The 23660-nt window shown below is 40.6% G+C and overlaps 1 protein-coding gene across 4 annotated transcripts in view; it reads left to right on the top strand.

Moving 5' to 3' along the window:
- The window catches only part of LOC120637929 (E3 ubiquitin-protein ligase TRIP12), a 64552-nt gene that overhangs the window by 36734 nt on the left and 4158 nt on the right, over nucleotides 1–23660 (top strand). For 3 of the 4 annotated variants that reach the window (XM_039909999.1, XM_039909998.1, XM_039909997.1), the window contains exons 11-35: nucleotides 474–664; nucleotides 1129–1317; nucleotides 2104–2252; nucleotides 2749–2884; nucleotides 3506–3670; nucleotides 4477–4651; nucleotides 5832–6053; nucleotides 6704–6882; nucleotides 7370–7582; nucleotides 7932–8064; nucleotides 8775–8853; nucleotides 9358–9533; nucleotides 10374–10557; nucleotides 11855–12041; nucleotides 13275–13459; nucleotides 14460–14658; nucleotides 15417–15514; nucleotides 16057–16185; nucleotides 16625–16749; nucleotides 18216–18368; nucleotides 18993–19201; nucleotides 19522–19613; nucleotides 20878–21103; nucleotides 22085–22543; nucleotides 22916–23104. In XM_039909999.1, coding sequence (XP_039765933.1) covers nucleotides 474–664; nucleotides 1129–1317; nucleotides 2104–2252; nucleotides 2749–2884; nucleotides 3506–3670; nucleotides 4477–4651; nucleotides 5832–6053; nucleotides 6704–6882; nucleotides 7370–7582; nucleotides 7932–8064; nucleotides 8775–8853; nucleotides 9358–9533; nucleotides 10374–10557; nucleotides 11855–12041; nucleotides 13275–13459; nucleotides 14460–14658; nucleotides 15417–15514; nucleotides 16057–16185; nucleotides 16625–16749; nucleotides 18216–18368; nucleotides 18993–19201; nucleotides 19522–19613; nucleotides 20878–21103; nucleotides 22085–22543; nucleotides 22916–23104 — 4442 coding nt within the window. The remainder of the gene's footprint in view (nucleotides 1–473; nucleotides 665–1128; nucleotides 1318–2103; nucleotides 2253–2748; nucleotides 2885–3505; nucleotides 3671–4476; nucleotides 4652–5831; nucleotides 6054–6703; nucleotides 6883–7369; nucleotides 7583–7931; nucleotides 8065–8774; nucleotides 8854–9357; nucleotides 9534–10373; nucleotides 10558–11854; nucleotides 12042–13274; nucleotides 13460–14459; nucleotides 14659–15416; nucleotides 15515–16056; nucleotides 16186–16624; nucleotides 16750–18215; nucleotides 18369–18992; nucleotides 19202–19521; nucleotides 19614–20877; nucleotides 21104–22084; nucleotides 22544–22915; nucleotides 23105–23660) is intronic. The other variant, XM_039910000.1, reaches the window with a different exon arrangement.

Consider the following 23660-nt stretch of genomic DNA (forward strand, 5'->3'; position numbering starts at 1 on the left):
AAAGTTACATTTATTCTATCTTATTAGGTAGGTAGGTATTCTAGGTAGGGTACTACCGCCCAATCATTCGGATATTGTTTTTCTAAGGAAACGGCATAGCAAAATAAGACTAAAATTTCGTGAATAAAGTTTTTTCAAATCCGTACTAATATTATAAATTCGTAAGAGTGTTTTAAAGTTCTAACCAAGCCGCAAGTCAACTTGATTTTGGCAGAAGATGAGAAATAATAAGTCACTTAATGTCGTCAATATTATAGCTCAAGATTTTAGGCTTTAGCAGAATGTGTCTAGTGACCCATTCCACAGGTCAGTAGCGTGAACAATGAACGAATGCTTATAAAACTTTGATTTATTTGCTACGTTACACAGGCACATGTTTTATCTTACAAATGGCACCCACATTTGTGAAAAAACACGAAGCCGGCAGGCAACAGCTAGTTGTTGTATAACATCTTATGATTAATTCCTTACAGCGGCATCGAAAGCGGCACAACTGTTGGTCGGCTTGCAAGCCACCGGTGACGAAGGGCAACAGCTGCAAGCTGTGATAGAGATGTGTCAGCTGCTAGTGATGGGCAACGAGGACACGCTAGCCGGGTTCCCCGTGCGGCAAGTGGTGCCGGCGCTCATAAACTTGCTGGCCGCCGAACACAACTTTGATATGGTATGGATACTCGCACGATTAGGGATATGGGTGCACTGGGTTTTTTATCAGGGTATGCAAACAGCAGGAAGATTGCCTAAAACGCCAAAAATCCGCCTACTATACGAGTTATATATAAACTTTTGGGTAGGCAGTGCTTTTGTGAATGTACGAAGTGCACGCCACTGGTGTGGACATAATATATGCGTAACATGATTAATTGTGCGACATACGTGTAAAATAACTATTTTTTATCACACTTGCTTGATTTTATTACATCGATATATCTCTCATAATCCATGATAACGTGTAAATTACGTGTAGTGGAAATACAGCCAAAATGGTCAGTTATTTTCTGAGAACACATTTAAAATTTTTTCCTCAGAAGTGTGATGAAAAAGGTCGTAAGAAACGCGGGTGCATTGATAATTACAATTTCGACTTCCTTATCGCGCTTGCTTATAAAATATTAACTTGATATTCAGATGAACCACGCGTGCCGCGCGCTCACATACATGCTCGAAGCTCTGCCTCGCAGCAGTGGAGCCGTGGCACTGGCCGTGCCCGCCTTCCTCCACAAGTTGCAGGCGATCACTTGTATGGACGTCGCCGAGCAGAGCCTTACCGCTCTCGACATGCTGTCGCGTCGACATTCAAAGGCTATATTGCAAGCGGTAGGTGTTATTTATCTTTACATCATCATTTTACCGGCCCACTACAGGGTCTCCTCACACAATGAAAGGAAGGAGGGTTCAGGTCGTATTCCCTGTCCCACTGCAAATAAATTAACTCCACGGGCCTTTGAGAATATTATGGAGAACTCTCAGGCATGCAGTCCTCACAATGTTTTCATATTGTCATATTATATTGTATGAGATCTTTTAAAATATACAACAAATTTTAATTCAGTCTCCAGCAGATACGAGTACGAGTGATTCAAGAGAAAGGTTTATATTATGTATGAATATTATAGTTCAGAAAAGCCAACAAATTAAAACCATGCCAGCTCCTTACATTCCAATTCCGCTGAATCTTTCAAGATATATAAAAATAATATACTACAGACTTATATTTCTTAAAGAGACTACTAAAAAACTCTGTGATGGTATATGTTTAACCATTTACACCGGCGGTCATTAAACTGTCTAAATTAGCTAAATTGCATTTTGTCCAATGAAACAAATCATCAAAATCATTCGTAATAAATATTGTACCTACTTCTCTTAGTCAGTATTGTCATAGCAAATGGAATCGTTGAACCAATCCCGAAAATTAATTTGACTATGGGTCAGGCCAAAGGCCATAAGGCCTTTTCTTTAAAGTGATTTATAATTAACATATATAATTATCAATTGGTCGGTCATATATAATTTGGGTACTTAAACAAAAATTATGCACTCTTTACTGAGTTAGTACGCTTATTTAAAATTTACTCATCAACATGTTCTATTGGTTCACAGGGAGGTGTATCAGCTTGTCTCACGTACCTGGACTTCTTCTCGATCAACGCGCAACGCGCTGCGCTCTCGATAACGGCCAACTGCTGTCAGAATCTCACTCTCGACGAGTTTCGCCTTGTCAGAGAGTCCCTACAATTACTTGCCAACAGGTAAATATTCTGTTTATACCTCAAATCTACAGTCTATAACTGTTTTTAGCTAGCTTACAATTTTTAGTTTAGCCTATAACAGTTTACTGCTTGACTAGAAGCCTCTCCCAACGGGAGAGTTTGCAGATTATCACCACTCTGAGCAGACTGGTTGGTGGTAGTACTAGCACGGAGGACAATGCTGTTTGTTCTCATTATTTTACTTTAATCATCTCCTACGACATGAGCAGCACGGCTAGCATGGGCAGGAGACAATAATATCCTGGGGAAAGTACTACTTTATCTTCTCCCACAGCTTTATCAATTCTCATAGTTTTAAGTTTTGTTATTACACATATTCACATAATATATGTGTAATAACAAAACTTAAAACTAAACTTCTCCTATTCCATATTCCTGTGCTTTAGTTGGTGGACTCGTTAATTATATCCCTTGTTCGAGGATATATAAAATAAAAAAAATCTACCTTAAGTAATTTAAATTGTTTTATCCACAGGCTTACAATACAGGATAAGAAATCTGTGGAGTGTGTATGCTTAGCATTCTCCCGTCTGGTGGACAGCTTCCAGAACGATCCAGCTAGGCTTCAAGAGATTGCCACTCCGGAACTACTGACTAACTTGCAGCAACTTGTGAGTTCTGAATTGTTATGGTCAATATTATATACTAACAATAATGTGTATGCGATTTTGTTCGCGTGCAAATTTTCGACAATATATGTTTAGCTGAACAATCACTGCGGACATTTTGCTCTGAAAAGTATTTTATGTAATGCTAACAAGCACTAAGCCAAATTGTATCAATATGCTACACATCAACGTTATAACTTTAAAAAATTACAGACTTTCATAAGACTTTTCAATCCCATTAGGGCTCAATGAAATTCTGGAACCTTTTTAAATTTTTACCTCTTAACGCAAAGACTTTCATTAGTCTTTTTATTCCCATTAGGGCTCAATAATAGGGGTAAAAATTTAAAAAGTTTTCGTCTAAAAAATTGAATGCTAAAGAGATTATTCAAATCCGATTGAATTAAACCAAATAACCTCTTTCAGTTTTTTTATTATTTGTAATTAGTGTAGATTGATAAAAGTTTTGCTAAATAATAAATGGAGCTGTCCTTCTGTTAATGTTCTGGGTACGCGCCATGTTTGTCGAGAGCCGTGCCATGACGGCTTAAGATAGCATCATGCCGTTTGTCGTGACGCCATGTCATGAAAATGGTTTCACTAAGTTATTGTTCTCGTACGCAGTTGGTGGTGCAGCCACCTCTGATCTCTGGCGGCACGTTCATCACCGTGCTGCGGCTGCTGTGGGTGATGTGCGCCGCGTGCCCACAGCTGGCGCTGGCGTTGCACCAGCGCTCCATTGCCGACACGCTGCTCTGTCTGCTGACGGGATCCAGTCTGCATCAGGAGGTGAGTTGTGATTGTACCAAGGCCAGTACACACCAGAGAATGTAAAGCAGAGCATTTGCATAGGTGTAATGAGTTTATAGTGAGTCAATTTGACTGAATGAAATGAATAAACTTTTATTGAGCACCTCGGAAATGAAAAACAACAGAAAACAAGAATACATACGCTAAGTTTAATAGCGGGTAAATTTGGAGGCCTTATCGCTATATACCTTACTCTTCCAGGCCACCAAAGGCGTAAAATAACAAAGCTATAATTCCAAGATAAGTGGTGCGAAATGACTTGTTATTTACATGTTATAACAAAATTAATATGACTTATATACTTGTATGTATTGAGTATACAAACAAGTAGATTCATATTAATTTTGTGAGTACCGGCGCGCAAGCAAACCCCAGATGGCCTGCCGTAGGCGTGGCACTCCTCACATTGCACACATTCTTACCAAACTGCACTGCATTATGATTCGTCACTAGTAACCCACAGCCGGCCGACTACAGGGCAGAGGGCTCTTAGAATTAGAAGGATTTACACATTAGGCCACACCGCAGGCCAAGTGCGTATTGGTGGATTTCACTTACGTTTGAGAACATTATGAAGAACTCTCAGGCATGCAGGTTTTCTCATGCTGCACTGTTATGTTTAATCGTTAATAAAGTACGGTAAATTTAACTCTTTTAGACGCACATAACTCTGAAAACTCTATGTCCTGGAAAGGGAGACCTATTCATCGCCGTGCACCAAACGAAAATTCGTTATTTATTGTATACATAAGATGTGTCTCTTTAAGTGTAAACTTGTTTTTCAGCTAGTGGAATTGATACCGCGTCTACCGCAAGAGCTGTATGAGATCACGTGTTTGATCGGAGAGCTGATGCCGCGTTTGCCCACTGATGGGATCTTCGCCGTTGATGCGCATCTCGACAGACCTTGGTCGGCGCCCCCTGACCGCTCCGCTCAGTGGCAGTGGAGAGACGAAAGAGGTGTGTGTTTGAATTCTTCTTATGCACACTTATAACACTTTTTTTTATATATTACTAGTTATTGTTTAACAGAGGACAGAATGGTACGATACTGGACTGTTTTACTGTCAATTTAAGCATTAGCAACCAATATAAACGTTAGTGCAATTATGTCTAACGCTCATGTTCCGCTCCACCCAGTAATTTTTGGTTAAATTGTATACGAGTATGTATGCCTAGGACATACGATCCAGTTAGTTAGGTGCAATTTCGAGAAAGAGGGGAACCGCCGAATCCACCTCTGATGAGGAGCGTTCGGGAAACTTCGCGCCATCGTCTCGTCAGTGCCTGAAGACTAAACCAGTGAGGTGGACAGACGATATCAGGCGAGTCGCTGGGAGCCGCTAGAGGCAAGCGGCCCACGACCGTGGAATACGAAAGTCCTATGTTTAGCAGTGGACGTCAATTGGTTGAATTGATGATGATGAATTCAATAATTTACTGAATGGCACCGTAAATATTTTCGTATTAGGCAAACCAAAGGGCAGCTGCTAGACTAAACTGCGGCGTCCAACCTGGCGTTCTTAGCGGCTTTCAAGTTTGTGTCAGGCGAGCGACCAACAATCAATCTTAGTGTAGTAGAGCTATTTGTGCCAGAGCTGGTGGGAGACTTTGTGTTCCGGTACGATGTATTGTAGAAAGCGATTAAGGGAATTAATATCTGCCACACCCTTAACAGGTTAGCCTGTTAGCATCTTAAACAACATCATAACTTACCAGCTGATGAGGAGATCAATGGCTTGTAGAGAAAAAAAAAAAGAATTCTCTTGCCATGCGTCCTTGCTGTGTTCCTATCTGAAGGCCGTTGTAATAACACATAACAACTGTGTCTTAGGTAGAAGAAAACAAGGCGGCACTTTGTAAGTCGTATTCCTAATATTCCCCATGATATTATATTATATGTGTTGCTATATTTATGAGCGATGATTTACAGGTGGGCCATCTGCTTAGTCCGTTAATTATTACTATAAAAAAAAAAAACACTAGAAGTGCGCGTCCGAGTTGGAGACTTGTGATTGGTCGCTCGCAGGATACAAACTCGAACACCTCTAAGCACCCAGGTGCGACACAGCGGTATGGCCCTCGCTTTGTGGTTAGAGACGTAGTAATTATATTGTGTAATGTCAACACGGCATAACAGGTGTTTGGCGTTCATACTCTTGGGCAGAATGTCGAGCGTTGGAGGCGGGCGCGGCGGCGGCTGAGGAGGAGGTTTGCCTGAACACGCTGGGCCGCTCCTACACGGTCGACTTGACCGCGATGCAACAACTCAACGAACACACGGGCACAGCGCGCCCCGTGCAGCGTGTCGCACCGTCGGCACCTGTCGCTGACCCCAACGCGGCCAATGCAGTTGCACCTGGTATGTTGACTTCACGTACTGCTTCTTGACCGCTTGTGCTAAATGCACCTGACGCCGACTTAGTAACTCATAACGTCACGGGCACGGCACGCCCCCGGGGTATAACGCGGCAAATGTTGTTGCATCTGGTATGTTTACTTCATTTACTGCTCGCTTGACACCTCGTTCTATGAGTCATACTTCTAATAGGTTTGTACGCGACATCGCACCGGAACACCTAATCGCTTGGCGCCACGAAGACGCTAAGCGATCTAGCGTTCCGATACGATGTGTGGCGTAGAAACCGATTGGGGGTATGAACGACTACCAAAGGTTTAATATAACTGCTATACCACTAACAGGTTAGCACTTTACAACCTTAGACTGCATCATCACTTACCAAGGTGAGCAAGTCCAAGGGCTAATTTGTAGAGGAATAAAAAAAAAAATTTTAGCAGACACTTCAAAGTTGCATCATCTAGTCAAATATTTCTGGTCACGAATGCATTCTTTCAAGGGACGAACTTTACAAAGATTAAATTTTTTTGTCCAATGCTGGACTAAAAGCCTACAGCGATGGAAGTAAACTTGTGATCCGTCGAATTAGGAGAGGCTTTTAGTACAGCAGTCTCAAACATTTTGAGAAAAAATATGTTTTTTATTTCGCATAGATCCACGTATTGCAATGGTGCGATGCAACCCGTCGCTAGTGCGTGCACTACTGGGCGTCCTGCACGAAGTGTACTGGAGTTCAGCCGGGCCGGCGCTACGTGCGCAAGCTCTCAAGGCCATTCTGCGAGCAGTGCACTATGCAGATGCGCAACTCCTACGACAAGTTCTCAAGACACAGGTTAGTATAACAACTTCCGATCTCTATCCGCAGGTTTAAAGGTGGCCCAGAATATACGTCATTCAGCTAAACGGACGAACAACCTTTGAATGCTTACAAAGTCAATGTTGAAGTTATCATCACCAACAGCCTATTACAGAGCCGTGATCTTAATAACGTGGTTGAAGAAAGAACCACGGCAGACATTGCCGGATTTGTAGTCTCGTACTTCTAATCCGTGTTCTTTTATATTTGTAGGCGTATTTCTTGTAGAAGTATTTTTCGGTCATACTTTTCTCACATCTAAAAACAATCACCTACATAACAACCATACCTTTAATTGATGTGATGTGATTACAGGTCGCATACAGTAAAGGATAGTTACAGATAGATAGTAGTTTTTTATACAAGTACTAAGGTTATCAGCGGGTGCTTCCGGAGTTAGTTTTAATTTACGTCATATTATTATTATTACATTCTTGTATCACAAATCATCGGTAACCTTTAGGTCATATCGTCACACATTGCGGGTATGATGGCATCCAGCGACCTTCGCATCGTGGTGGGTTCGCTGCAGCTCGCTGAGATTTTGATGCAGCGGTTGCCAGAGGAGATGGGGGTACAGTTCCGCCGCGAGGGTGTGCTGCACCAGGTGGTTCAACTCGCTGAGCGAGTGCCCAGCCCTAACGCGCCACAACCTTCACGACACCCCAAGATCAAGGTGAGGATTTTAGAACGAAGCAGATACAGTTAATGCCTCAGTTATTGTCCTTCGGTTTAAGATGTATGGTTTAGGCTGCCGGGTTTAAATTGTTGAGAACGGACCGTCGGCTTACCATCCATGCAAAAAGACCATCTTTCTTGACATTGTTATAAAATGCCGCCGCCCTGATGTCGATGTAAAGAGGTCGCAAAAGCGTCGCCAGGAGACCTAAAATCTTTGTAAAAACGCCGTCGTCTCAACATCGATGTAAAAGGTAGCCGAGCTATATGTCGTATATTAACAGATAAAATTAATTAAAAGTCTGATGCAAAAGAAAACTTAATGTGTACCCTTAATTTTTTTACAGTCTTCCAGTGGTACAAACGTGCGCGCAAGCGGCGGCTCGTCACCTCCCGCGTCTACTTCGGGCTCTTCCCTGGACCATCATAACTTGTCGCTGGCGTTCTCCGCTTCAGGTTCATTTATTGCCAGTGCATTAAGTAAGTGTCGTGTAGGGCACTGACCTGTGGCGCAGAGTTCACTCACAAACCCCACCTTGTAATTCAAATGTCATTCAAATGTGCTTGGAAACAAGTACCATCATTCTATTCTGGCCATAGAAAATAATAGTGTCGGATTTGAAATGCGAGGTGAGACGTTTTATATATACTGTAGTATGTATAATAGTAAACGGTTAATTTCGAAAATTACGTGACCATGTGCTTGAACGGTGTGCCCTTGTTAAGTGCTGCATACTTTGTTTTATTAAACTTATAGCCCTACTAATATTATAAATGTCAATGTAAGTTTGTTTGTTACGCTTTCACGCAAAAACTACTTAACCGATCCTCATGATACTTTGTACACATATTCTTGGAAGTGTTAGAAGTAATATACTTTTTATCCTGACATTAAGCTCGGTTCCTTTGGGAGAGAGGATGAGTGTTTGACGATTTTACACCATAACTCCGACAAATTATAACCGATTTAAATAATTATTTTTGTACTATAGAGGTTTTTGTACTAAATGTGTTTAATTTTACCTAAACTGTGGTTGGAGATAGAGGACAGAACTCCTCCACAACTAAATTTAATTTCACATCAAAAAACAAAATCAAACGCAAACAAAGTCGCGGGCAACAGCTAGTGAAGTTATATATGTATTAGATTTGATATGGCTAAACTGATAATGTGATATTAATCATTTCAGTGCCAGGTACTGAAACCGCTGGTGAAGCATCACCTGCAACTTCGGCATCTACGCACCAACAGTCTACCACGGCACATAGGTAAGTGTACTTATTATATTTAAATAAGCTAAATCGATAAATAACTCGCAACTAATAAGCAGAAACGATACACCATGGCAAAATATAACCATTTTTTAAAATATGAAAAAAAAAACAAGATTGCCACAGTCAGGACTGTGGCTTTAATAATAATAATATTCTTAATTCCAGTCATCAAGGAATTTTTTTTTTGTTAGTAAAAACACATTTCTTCTATATTAGTAAAAAAAGTTCTAATATTTCTAAATGTGAATTACTGCCGCTTCAGTCCATTTGAAATAGCACAGCAGTGATTCACACACCCGCAGTCCAAACTACTAGCAATCATCTTCAGGATGCTGTTGATGCATCCCCGCAACTTTTACAAAGGGGGACATCTTTCGCAAATCCCTGATGCGGCGCAGCTTCATCAACACCCTGAATGCATTGTAACGTTGCAATTTTTCCGAGAGTATAGGTTTTGATTGCGCTTTAATTTTGAAACTTAATCGTTTTTTTTCGTAGATCTAACAGCCCCCTGACCGAAATGCTGAAACGTAAGCGTGCGGTAAAACGGTCCGGCGGCACGGCGTCCGCAAGCGCGCGCACGCAACGCGGCCGCAGAGAAGACGCGCCCGCACCACATGCACACGCCACTGCGCTCGCAGCGACGCCCGCAGCTGCAGCCGTTGCTGCACATTGTAAGCATATTTTATTTATTTATTTTTGGTTTTTATCTATTTTATCTTACTTCTATTATAAATTCTTAAGATTGGTTGTATAGATCTAGATGAAAGTTTACACAGATTTTATTTATTTAGATTATAGTTTTGAATAGCACATAGGCATCTTTTTATATAGGTGATAGCATTATGGTCCTTTCCTTTCGGAGGGACAGAGTTCGAACCTCAGCACGAACCTTTAAGTTTTTAGAGTGCTTTTTTTTTATTAGCAATTAAAATATAACTTGCTTTAAGTGTAAAGTAACCTGCATGCCTAAGATGTGTTTATAAAGGCGTGTGAAATCTACCAATCCGCACTTGCCAGCGTGGTGGACTAAGGATTAAACCCTTCTTACTCTGAGAGGAGATCCATGCCCTGTAACAGGCCAGTAATATATATATATATAAATATATATAAATAAATAAATAAATAAATAAATAAATAAATAAATAAATAAATAAATAAATAAATAAATAAATAAAAACAAGGTTTACTACTACCCACAAATATTTAAATAGATTAAGGTAAAACATCCTAATTTGGCCATGGTGTGGGTGAGTATCTTAAACTAGCTATAACTGTATTTAAGATATCACATATTCTACCGCGGACTAGTGGCATGAACAGGATACATTATAAATACTGTAATGTAATGTACTGATAAAGTTCACTGTAAAAACACATCACTTATTTCTTAGAATTTACTAAATTTATATCAAAACAATGCAATGCAATGGTGTATAATGATGAGGAAGATATATTAAAAAAAAATTGTCACTCTTTTTGTACTTTTTGCAATAATAATAATATGTCCATAGCGTCAGGAGTAGCGGGGGCTGTAGGCACAGCGGCGCGCTCCGCCAGTCGCATGGGGGCGTCGAAGACATCGTCGTTCCTTTCGTCGCTTAACCCGTCTCGCTGGGGCCGCTCGCCGCACGTGCACAAAGACGCTGCGCTTCTCGCCTCGCCGCACACCTCCACCAACCTCACTATCCAGAACAAGTAAGGAACTAATGTACCATCCAATCCATCGTTGACTGATGATGCAGTCAACGATGGATTGGATGGTACACTTAACACCAGGTGAGATTGCAGAACAGGACTAACTCGTAGTGGAATAAAAAAATCGTCCTCAGACAGAGTGCCAATTGTGAGATTTTCTTCCAAAACAATTTTTTTCTTACAGTTACAATACTGAGAATCCGTACTGTTATCTGTTTCGACACCATATAAAAGTTATTTATCACGCAGTCGTTTTTTTTTTTTTTTTTTTAATTAAATTGAAAAACGTAGGTAGAAAATCTCACATTTGGCACTCTGCCCTATACACTGACTTTTCCGTCAAGTTGCCAAATCTTTGTCTTCATACAAAACGCATAATTTGTAAACGATACTTAAGATCCTAGCGCATATTTTGTATGTGGATAGTATTGAAAAAAAAAGATGATAAAGATGGCATCAAATTTAAATCGTAATCCTATTGCTTATTAAGCCGCGAGGTAAATGTCCCAATTCGGTGGTCAAATCATTAGAGAAAAACCGGTACAAGTAGATTCTTAATAAATATGATAAAGTTGAATTAACATTTTATGCAAGCCCTTTATTAAATAAAACAATTATTATAAAATGTTTTATACTTTTTTGCTGGATCCCTTAGCACATAAAACCAAAAATAATTCGATCATTATGTCTTCCTATTTGTTAGACACAATTATCACTTGACGGATGACACATTTTGGTACAGATCCCCATGGTAGACAAGATACCCATCAATATTGCTAAAAAACCTTTATTTTAAACAGACTTATTGAACGATTTTTGATAAAATGACAAGAGAACGGTTTTTTGGTAATTTGAAAACTATGTTTATTTGACTAACATTTTTGTACATATTAACGCCAATTATTAATATTTACATTATCAATAGTGCATAGAAAAACTTTACAGGCTTATGAAACTTTTTTTAATAAATTGATAGGATAGCATTTTATTGTATCTAAGAAACATGCTTATTTGACTTACGCGAAAAGCGGTGATAGCCTAGTGGTTAGGACACCGGCTTCAATTTCGGAGCACCGATTTCGAATACAAGCATGCATCTCTTACTTTTCTAAGTTAGCCGTTACTGCGCTTTAGGCAATCCAAATATCTCTGGCATTAACGATGAAGGAAAACATCGTGAGGAAACCTGGGATACCATAGATTCTTCATAATGTTTTCAAACGCCAAACCCTTGATTGTGGGGTATTGTTATATGTAACATAAAAATTTGGGTTCAAACTGTAGAGTTTCATTACAGGGAGAAGGTCCGAGAGTGGATAGTTTGGCGCGCGGGGCGTCTACAGCGCGAGTGGGGTGCTCTTGCCGGCGGAGCGGGCGCACTTGAACAGCTGGCTGCATTGGCGGCTGCATTGCCACATCGCGCACCTGCTGCGCTGACACATCTTCGCGACACAATGCTCGACCACGACGTCTCGCCCTTCGAGGTTAGAATATTATAATATAAATGAAATGAAATGAAAATACACTTTATTGTACACCTAACAGAATGAAATTATAAACAAAAAAAACACTAAATAAAACACCCAGGTACAATGGGCGCCCTGTACAATAGCTAAAAAGCGATCTCTGCTAAGCAACCCAACAAAGGAAAGGGAAAAAAAACACTTAGACAGGGTTAGGTTGTACACATGAAGAAGTTACCAAATTAAAAAAAATATATATATTAATAATTATATCATACAAAGTATGAGCCTACAATACAAAGGAATATGACTCAGAAGCAAAAATAAAAAAAAAAGGTTAGTTAGGGTAGGTTGGCATATAATGCTTTTTAAGAAGTCTCTTGAAAATCGGTAGTGACTGCGCCCGCCTAATTTCAAAGGGGAGAGAGTTCTAAGGTCGAACAGCTTCAACAGAAAAGTAACTAACTCTCATTAAGTTACTTCACGTACTGTGGGGTTGCTTGTTTGCGATTCTGGACGACGCATCTTAAAATGTTAAATTTTGCAGCACAGCATTTTGTAGGGTTCTGTATTACCAGCTTTATCTCATGAACTGTGATAGTTAGACACTGCAAATTTGCCCAGATGATGTATCTCTGATGCTGCTATGACACCACAAAAACTAAAAAAAAAACATTAACATTTAGCAAAACAAAGTCAGTTCTTTTCTGTAAAAAAAAAAAATGCGCTTTTAGTGGGTAGACTCGTAATCATATCTAAGCTATAATAGCCGAATGCCAACTGCTCAAAACCTTCTACAAAACATTGATTTTCCCTTGGGGCGTTAATGCTTGAGGAGTTCTCCCGGCTTCACCGTCAGCTCCTATATTGTGACGAACATAAAATGCTTACCACCACACCACACTATATACCATAATCGAAGCGCAACCAGTACTTATTATTGTGTTTATTATTAAATTAGAATGGTACGGGACCCTTCGTGCGCGTGTCCTACTTCACTTGGCCGGTTTTTAAAGTTGATTAAAAATATTTTCAAAACGAAAAGAATAGCGCTACAGCTATATATAAACTTTATTTCACTCCCGCCTATATCCTCGCATCTATTAGAAATGACTCCATTGATAAACTAGACTAATCCAAGTTTGTGGGAATTAAACCCACAGCCTTGGACTCAGAGAGCTGCCCATAGCGCCAAGTCGACCGTATATAAAAGAGGTCACGTAGGCACGGAAGTAAATACATTTACGTTTTCAGGTGAACCACTCTGGCGTGTTGGGTGCATTGCTGCAGTTCCTAACGGGCGCGGCGCCGGAAGATTTTGATGGCGACCGAGACGCCGAGGGCGAGGTCGAAGAACTCGACCCGGTCGAACTAGCCGCGTCAGAAGAACGTCTGCGACTCTTCCTGCACGTTTTTGCCGACCTTCCACAAGTGTCAGAGTTAGTATTTTTTTTATAAGCATCGTAGCTTTACCACAATTTAGCCATTGACTGCAATCTTACTACTTACTACAATGTTCTTCACTATACTGGTAATCGAATCGTTGCTCGACCTACAATGAGGTGGTCAGACTGATTTGTTGCAAGCCGAAAACAAGCAGCACAGGCCTTGTAGATTTTGGAAAGACCTATGTCCGGCAGTGGATTTCAATCGGTTGAGGTGATGAAAATTATAATGGTGATGATGATATGATGATGATGATGATGATGAAACCCTTAACTTAAACTTTACCTGGTATGTGTATTATTTCAATACACGTTACAAGTTAGCTCTTACCTATTAGTAAGTGATGAAGCAGTCGAAGATGCTAACTTGCTGAAATGTTGGTTGTGGCAGTAATACCCATTAATCTAATCGGTTTCCACGCGGCATCGTACCGAAACGCTTAATATGGTCGACACGTCCTCGGTAGGGTGGTCACTAGCCAGTGCCAAGGCCAATGGACAGTATTCTTTAGGATTAGAATTTGATTATCATCATCATCAAATATATGTTCTTCAGTATCAGAGGCGGTGCTAGCTTCGTGGTTAGTGCTTCGGCATCTCTTCCCGAGAATACCAAATTCGATCCTCAGCACGCCTCTAACTATTCAGAGTTATATGCGTTGTTAATTTAAGTAATAACAATGTCACTCGCTATAGCGATTAAGGAAAACATCTCGGGGAAACCTGCGTGCCTGAGAGTTCTCTATTATGTTCCCAAAGGATTGTAAAGTCTACCAATCCGCACTTGGCGACACACTGAGAGGAGACCCGTTCTCTAAACGCGGTGGGCTTAAATGAGTTGATAATGATGATTACATTTTATATCCACCATCATCCCAAATTTACAAGTGCCGGTATCTCTATCTACTCATGATTCTGTTTGTCACAGAATTGCGGAAAAAAGCGTGCATTTTTTTCGCGGTTCGGGCTAGATCTAAATAAATAAATTTGGCAGTGATCCTGAGTGGCGAGAGAAGGCGAGTATCGTGGGCGTTGCGGCGGCCAGCAACACGGGCGCGGGTGCGCTGACTGCGCTGGTGAGCAAAGTGAACGCGTGCGTTTCGCACCTCGAACAGTTCCCCGTGCGGGTGCACGACCTGCCCGCACGCCCCGCCACTTCCGCGCTCAAGTTCTTCAACACCCATCAGCTTATGGTAAGCAAGACCAGTTTCGTCTTTTGAACTAACTTCCTTAAAAAAGGAAGAGGTTATCAATTCGGTGTTTTTTTTTAATTTAATGTTTTCTTTGTTAGATAACTCCGTCATGTATAGATGGATTTTTGTTCCGAAATGGTCCCATTTCAATTTACCATATAATCAAATGACAAGAGTTTAATAAAGCAAAGCACCCGCGATTGCTGCTATCTCATATATATGCATTCTTTACGATATCACATAATATAACATTACCCTCGAAAGGGTTATGCAGGTGTATTCAGTCTGTAGGGGGGTATCCAACGTTTTCTATAAAAGTAGATGAAAAAAGATGCAATTTTTTTCACGACTAGAAGCTAGTTAGCACGTAGTGTTGATTATTCTAGTTGGTATATTTCAGGTGATTTTTTTTTGGCTTCTTTACGCGCCCTGTGCACTTTTTGGTTATTTAATAAAATTAATTTATTTTAAGTATAGTTTATAAACACTTTTGAAACGTCAAGTTAGGTTGAGTGTATAGTGACTCTTTCACCGGATTCGAAGGCAGATTTTACCGAGAAGAAGCCAACAGAGAACTCAAGCAGATTGCTCTTTTTCAACATAATTTTTAAATTGAACAATCTTTACAATTTTTCTATCTTGTTAGAGATGAGAGCTGAGCGACCTGCCTTGTCGTTAATATATTATGAATCTTTTTGCACTAGAGGTTAATGCTATTGAGTAAAATGTTTTGCTCTAAGTTGATATTTTTTTTACAGTGTGATCTCAAACGTCATCCGACGTGCACCAACTTAAAACAATGGAAAGGAGGTGTTGTCCGGATAGACCCCCTAGCTTTAGTGCAAGCCATTGAAAGGTAAATTTGTAAATACTTAATATTTAATGTTTATTAGTATCACAGCTACGGTTTCTCGTATCAAAGAGGAGGTTTCAATGGCATATAGCAATCAGCTATGCTATGGAAAGCTAAGAAAGACTTTATTAAAGTGTTGCAGTTTTTTTAGAGTATACCAAGTACCTTTCTGTTTAGTCTATGTCTAGTTTATGTCTGTTGAGTAATAGAATACCTTTTTAAATAAATGAATCTCTAGACTATGTCCGAAGATTGGCGTGTAGAAAACGCTGCATTAACTTTATCTTTTGGAAGCCTCTATTTTTGTACAACAAAGAACAAAATATTTTGAATTGCAAAAGGAAAATAGAAGTATACAGTTAATATTTTTGAAACGTGCCGCGTTGCGGCACGATGTCGCGTAGAAACTGATTAGGGGTGTGGCTTTTTAATGCCCCCAACAGGTCAGCCCGCTACCACCTTAGACTGACCTCACTTAGCATGAGGTGAAATTGCATTCAAGGACTAATTTGCAGTATTATTAAAAAAAATGCTCTTGTTCACAGATATCTCGCTCAGCGCGGCTATGCAAGTGCGAGGACACGCGAAACGTGCGCTACGCAGTCGGACGAGGAACCCGCCTCCGACGAGGAGGTTGACGAATCTCTGGCCACGCCGCCGCACCAACCAGTCGAGTTAGTATTTATTGTATACTAGCTGTGCCCCGCGGTGCTACCCGCAGAGAATAATAGAGAATCCGTTTGTTTGCTTCGTTAAGACGTGATGGAGGGACGTTATTTGGTGTAAAAATACAAGTGATCTTGTAAAACACTTGGGAATTGGATTTTTTCGCAGGATCAAATGTAGCCTATGTTACCATCCATCCTTTCAACTAACTCCGGTAAGTTGCAGGGCGTGATACATGCATGCCCTGCGATTTGTTGCTTGGTTTACAGGCGATTATTTTCCAATTACCATCCGGTGACCCAACTAGTTGGTTTGAAAACTGTTACGATATATTATACTAAAAAACAAGTAAAACGTATATATAAAAACAATAAAACGTCGTCCCCAGAACTTGAGGTAATATTTGGAAGAATTTCGTTCAACTTTAATATGGCTATTTGATTTCAGTTCTGACCACAAATTAGAGTTCCTGATGGGCGAAACTCTGCTGCCGTACAACATGACAGTTTACCAAGCCGTGCGACAGTTCGGCGAGACAACAGACACTGACACTGATACGGAGCAACCTATAGGTACGAATTTAAACGTTATACTAGAAGCAATAAGGTCGTATTTTCATTGATTGACAACTCTTCCGAAACACTCCAAATACGTCATTAATCTCAGCCCATGAATGTCCCAATTGCTGGGCTTTCATAGGAGAAAGGGAGCTTAAGCATAAACACACCACACACAATGACGTTCCTCAGGCGATATCATAGGCACATAAAAAAAATACTCTTTTTGGTTTATAAGATTATATTACTGTATTTATTTTATAGCAATGTATGTGTGTTCGTAGAAAACAAAAAACGTATTATAGATGGTTTATCATTAGGGGATTTAAGTTAAAGTTCAAATTCTGTTCATATGGCTGTACTGATATCCCACAGAAAAATAAATATTGTGCATAAACAATATCAATTGAGTTGAAAGCAACATCTTTAGTGTATAACCAGGTTATTGTAGTTAGTTTATTGTGTACCGTTGTATAGAACGGACGTTCGATGCTTGCTGAATTCTTCTGTTTTTAGTATATTTTTCTCATCTTATTTTTATCGAACGTATGTTGTTAAAGAAAAAAAAACAATCAAGAGCGCGTCTAGATAAATAATACTTTTAATTATAATTAATTATTTATTAATTAATTAATAATTATTAAAAGTTTTGTTAGTTAATCAATAAATATTAAAAGTTTAATTTTTTAGTAAAAATTTTAATTTATTAAAAAAAAAAAAATATTATTACAAAAAAATTTAAACAAATTAAAAATTATTAATTAAACATCTTTATATAAGAAAGTAACTAGACCATTGTTGTGACTAGAAAAAATAAAGTGTAGTACCGATTAAACACAATGCACATGATTATAACCAGGGTAGGAAAACTTTCATAAAATGGAGAATTCCTCCTCTTATTAGAGTTGAATAAAAATTGTTAGCGTAGATATTGCTTTGTGCATGTATGAAGTGCACACAACTGATTTTAGATACCTAGTGAATTAGAGATTGATATAATGAGTATTTGACGTAAGTACAGAGCTTCAAATTTTTAATTTTTTTTTCTTTGACGGCCGATTGGCGCAGTTTCAGCTACCCTGCTTGCTGAGCCCAAGGCCGGGGGTTCGATTCCCACTACTGGAAAATGTTTGCGCGATGAGCATGAATGTTTTTCAGTGTCTGGGTGTTTATATGTATTTTCCAAGTTTTTTTTTTTTTTTTATTTATACACTTTATTTGTACACCACAAATAGGAAAAAAAAAACAATTGACACAACAAAAATAAACTTAAAAAGTAGGATACAAAAGGCGGCCATACATAGGATACAAAGGACATATGTATATAATTCATAAAAATATTCATCAGGCATCTTAGTACCCATAACACAAGCTGCGCTTACTTTAGGGCTAGCTGGCGATGTGTGTATTTTCGTAGTATATTTATTTATTTACGATAAAGTCATACGACCTCGGTGATGAAATCTATCTTCGTTTTGCAGCGAACGCTAGTATCTGGGTACAAACTCACACCATCTACTACCGTGCTGTGGAGGTGGCCGAACCGATTCGAAATGACGCGTCCGCCTCACGGAAGGGCAAAGGACAACCCACTAAAGTTTCCTCCAGACGCAAACCTGATCTCTTGTGGAATGGTAAGTTTGATTTTACAGTACAGTGAAATATGCACATAATCGAACAATTATTATTGTTATATAATAGACTACAGACGCTGATCGCTGACGCTGAGACGCTATATAATTTATTATACTCTTTGTCTTTTTGATGTTTGTCCAGTCTATTCTTAAACTGATTCAGTGATACTGCAGTCACTGCATCTTCAGGCAAGGCATTCCATATTTGCATAACTCTATTGCTGATAAAGTGCTTGGAAGGATTAGACGATGCCTGCTGAAATCCAAGTTTGAGACCATACAACTTTAATCTGGGGGTACTATGTGGAGCATTAGTACGACGAGGGCTGACCCCATATAAATTCGGAATGCCCCAAGTGAATATAGTTTAATGATAAAATATATATCTTCCGCGTAGCCGGCTCTCTCGGTAGAATCTGCCTTCCGAACCGGTGGTAGAGTCACTACACACAGCAGACTTGACGTTTCAAAAATGCTTATATTAGGCCTGATTGAAATAAATGAATTTTGAATTTTGTGGATGATGATGATACATCGAAAATAGTCGGAAACCGAAACTTTTTTTTATGTGTGAAGAAAATACCTCTGTTTTACAATACGTTTCAATATACGCGTTGTTATCAGAGGGCATAGTACCGCCGCGCTCGTCGGCGCTGGTGGCCATGCTGCGGTCGGCCCTGGGCGCGAGCGAGGTGCGCGACGCGTCGCTGCCAGCGCTTGGCCTACTACGCGCATTGCACGCGTTGTCGCGGCACTGGCACACGCTGTACCACGCCGCCTGCCTGCCCGACCACCGCCAGCTGGTGCCCAACGCCGACTTCATTAACGCCAAGGTGAGTGCTGAATACACTGTTGCCACCTTTTTTTTTTTTTAGTAATTCCAGTACAAGTTAGCCGTTGACTGCTTGCCTTAGTAGGTGATGATGCAGTTTCAGATGGTAACGGGTTGACCTGTTAGAGAATATGGTAGTGTTTCCCCTAATCGGTTTCCACGCGACATCGCACCGGAACACTGAAACGCTTAGCGGCTCGACTTTGTCGGTGGGGTGGTAACTAGCCGAAAAATTCAGAATCTTACCAGTAGGCCTAGCATGCATGAAATAATTATCTCTTCGCGTTACTTGTACTTTTTCTATAGAGCTCTTTTTTACAGCTTGCTGCAAAAGCTAATCGGCAACTGCAAGACCCACTGGTTATAATGACGGGAAATCTACCTCCTTGGTTGAAAAAAGTTGCATATTCTTGGTAAGTGTAAAACTAAAATCCTCACCTCAGTAAAAGTTTTTTTTTCTAAAGATATTTTCTAGTTTTGTGAAATCAAACAAACAACAATGCTGAAAAGTAACCTCACACTTCGGTAAAGCTTTGCACTTTGCGCATTCCTATTTTTATTGACATTTACGGCCCGACGACTTCATACGACTATGAGTTCATAAAGCGGGTACTCAGTGGCGTGCACTTGGTTTGGCACAAAAATCCTCCTCCTATACGAGTTATATATCAATTTTGTGGATTGTCAATATATGCATATCTTAGCTAAAATATGCTATTTCTGATGAGGATGGCCTAAATATGCATATGAATATAATCCGATACTAACTACCATCTTCAATTGATCATCTTTTCCTATCTATGTAACGTACGTAAGTATTCTGTCTAAATATGTATATATACTTACATCATTAAGGCCTGACGTCTAAGCTCGACGATTCAAACATTGTCTCGTAGGCTTTTGCCCATGTGACTGCACGGACCAATTCGTGAGCGACAATTCCGTCCACTGTTTCTAAAGCAAAAAGTGACGACAAAATACTCGTCCTATACGAGTTATATATCAATTTTTTGGATTGTCAATATATGCATCATAAGATCATGGGTAAAATATACTATTTCCGCTGAGGATGGCCTAAATTTGCAAATGCATTTGTATATAATCCGATCCTAACTAAAATATTCATTTATTCATCCTTTACTATCTATGTAACATCCTCCTATACGAGTTATATATCAATTTTAGGGTATGCAGTGCTTTTATACATGTATAAATAAATAAATAAATATACTACAACAATACACACATCGCCATCTAGCCCCAAAGTAAGCGTAACTTGTCTTATGGGTACTGAGATGACTGATGAATATTTTTATGAATTATATACATAAATACTTAAAATATATAGATAAACCAAATCACATAGCTCGGAGAACCGATGGACGGGTTCCAAGGTGTTGGAATGGCGACCCCGCACAGGTCGGTGTTGGTCGGCCCCCAACGAGGTGGACAGACGACATCAAGCGAGTAGCTGGGAGCCGCTGGATACAAGCGGCCCAGGACCGTGGATTTTGGAACTCTACAAAAGACCTATGTCCAGCAGTGGACGCCAATTGGTTGAAGTGATGATGATGATGAAGATGATAGATAAAAACCCAGACACTGAAACACATTCATGTTCATCACACAAATATTGTCCAAATCGTGTATTGTCAGTGAGGTTGTGTTGTCCCGCAGCCCGTTCGTGTTCCCGTTCGAGGTGCGCCACCTGCTGTTCTACGTGGTGTCGTTCGACCGCGACCGCGCGCTCCAGCGCTTGCTGGAGGCGGGCGGCGAGCGCGCGGCGGCGGGCGCGGACGCGGAGCGCGTGGCGCCGCGCCTCGACCGCCGCAAGCGCACAGTGCAGCGCCACAGCGTACTGCGCCAGGCCGAGCACGTCATGCACGAGTTCGCGCACACCAAGGTGAGCGACCACTTTTAAGGTGCCCCTGGTTCGTGCGCAACGTCGATCTCCACAGACATCTCACCTTCCCTACCATTGATCGATATTTCTTAAAGTCTATCCGACATCTTAATCCTCTCATAGTTGCGCCTTCTTTTTACTCACCCAACTTTAGCGCCACTCTCGACAAGAGGAGGCCTAGAAATATCCTTCACGACCCTGACGATCAGATTACGACTGACAATGCTCCCTATCGGAACACACAATCAACCTCTACACAGCATCTTCTAAGACGAGGTCCCTGAGTTCTGATGTCATCCGGACATGGGCTTACACCACGTCGGGATTACGTCAGAAGTCGTCCGGACGTTGGACCAGTTCGAATCGGTGGACTCCATACACCCTTAAGAACATTATGAGGAACTCTCTGGCATGAAGGTTTCCTCACGATGTGTTCCATCACCGTTGAAGCAAGTGATATTTTAACGCGCTTGAAACGCATATAAGTTTGAAAAGTTCTTTCGCAGGTTCGTTTCTTGGGGACTCGAAGTCGGCCCCACGACAGCGAAACCGAAGGCTACCACCGCTCCTAGCCGGATTATACGCAACATAAAAAGCTTTTTACTTTCTTGCTTATATAAATGAAAATAGGCAAGATGACGAAAACGAAAAATCGCTCAATCGCGCACGCATTTCATGTATTATGTGAAACGTATTTGTATTTATATATTCTAAGAGAGATTGGTCGTATCTTGATTCTAAGCTCTAACTTCCTATGAAGTCACGAGTGCGGGCATGACAGCCGGCGAGCGTTTTTGCAGGAAATATTTTTCAAATATAATTTGCAATTTATATAAACAAAACCATTAATTTCTGCAGAGAGATGATATTTTTTGGATAAATTATATGCAGAGTCAATCCGTTGGCCTGTTGCTGTTTGAAAGAAAAAACCAGTAAACATTGTATAACATATTTAGTAAGGGTAACCTTTCACCATTACAGGCACTTCTTGAAGTTCAATACGAGAACGAGGTTGGCACCGGTCTCGGCCCAACTTTGGAGTTTTACGCTCTGGTATCCCAGGAGTTACAGCGTGCCGATTTGGATCTCTGGCACGGCAGCGAAAACTTTAAACAGAAACCGACTTCGTTCGGAGGCGAAATAGTCAAGAGCCAGCCGCCGGTGGTTACTGACCGTTCGTCCGATGCCGCGGCAAGGCTAGCTTCCTCCGTCCGCGACGCCCTTAACCTCGACGAGGACCGATCTCCGGAGCCCTCAGAGCTGGAGAAAGAGACGCTCATACCGTCGCCCGCGCCCGATGCCACCTACGTCTCGTGGCCCTGCGGCCTATTCCCGCAGGCCATCGGCCGCAATGCGAGATCGTCACATGTCTCCAGAGTTAAAGCGAAATTTCGATTTCTCGGTAAATTTATGGCTAAAGCTGTAATGGATTCTAGAATGGTGAGTTTAAATTTAAGTTGCTTTGTTGTTGTTTTCACACCTTACTTTGTGTATGTGGAAACAATCATTCTATTATGAAGTTTACTATCGGTAATTTCACAATCTTTAACTATTTGTAATGTGTTGTAATTCAATACGATATAAGACAACGCTTTTCGCGAAAACAACCTAAAATGTGCTTTTCATCAAGCGATCAAAAAATCATCAACTTATATTGGCAGAGATCCGCGCTACTCCAGCAAAGCGATGCCAATGAGTATACAATTAGAAGGGCGCAAATATCTGTTTTTAGATTTATCATGCGATTTTTGTATTGAATGATTAAAAGAGTGATGTATAGTCCCCTAAGAAATATGCTGTGTATGTACGCAGGTGGATATTCCGCTGTCGGTGACGATGTACCGCTGGGTGGTCAGCGAGCAGGGCTGGCTGGGGCTCAGCGATGTGAGGCACGTAGCGCCCGAGCTCTGGCGCTCTCTTTGCCGGCTGCGGCGTGTGGCTGACCGCGCACGCGCCCTCGCTGCCGACACGAGGCACACGCCCGACCAGCGTAGCCAAATGGTGAGTTCCAGGCGCTACATATCATCATCATTATGGCACGTCAAACACGCCCGACCAACGCAGCCAGACAGCTATTGCCAGACGAATCATATCATCATGACATGGGGCATGAATCCGACCAACGCAGCCAGACAGCTAGTGCCAGACGAATCATATCATCATGACATGAGGCATGAATCCGACCAACGCAGCCAGATAGTGAGTGCCAGACACATTATACCATCATCATCATCATCAGGTTTTCATCGTAATCATCATCACCCGCCACAAAATGCCGCGGGTAACTTTTACCAGCAGTTTTTTTTCGGGATATATATTGTGGTGGATTTGTTACATTGACAAAGTTTAGTATGTAGGTTAGTAAAATATAGTTTTAATGTATGTTGATAGGTGCATCAGCATACGCTAGTGCTCTGTAATACTAGTCGTAAGTTGAAAAAATAAATGCACCAAATTTTATCAAACTTGAGAGAAATAAATATTTGTAACTAAAAAAAATAAAAAAACAAAATACTTAGTACAGTAGTTAATACATGTATAGTATTTTTTATTTTAT

This window comes from Pararge aegeria, chromosome 4 (genome assembly GCF_905163445.1).
Source record: "Pararge aegeria chromosome 4, ilParAegt1.1, whole genome shotgun sequence".
Taxonomy (NCBI): domain Eukaryota; kingdom Metazoa; phylum Arthropoda; class Insecta; order Lepidoptera; family Nymphalidae; genus Pararge; species Pararge aegeria.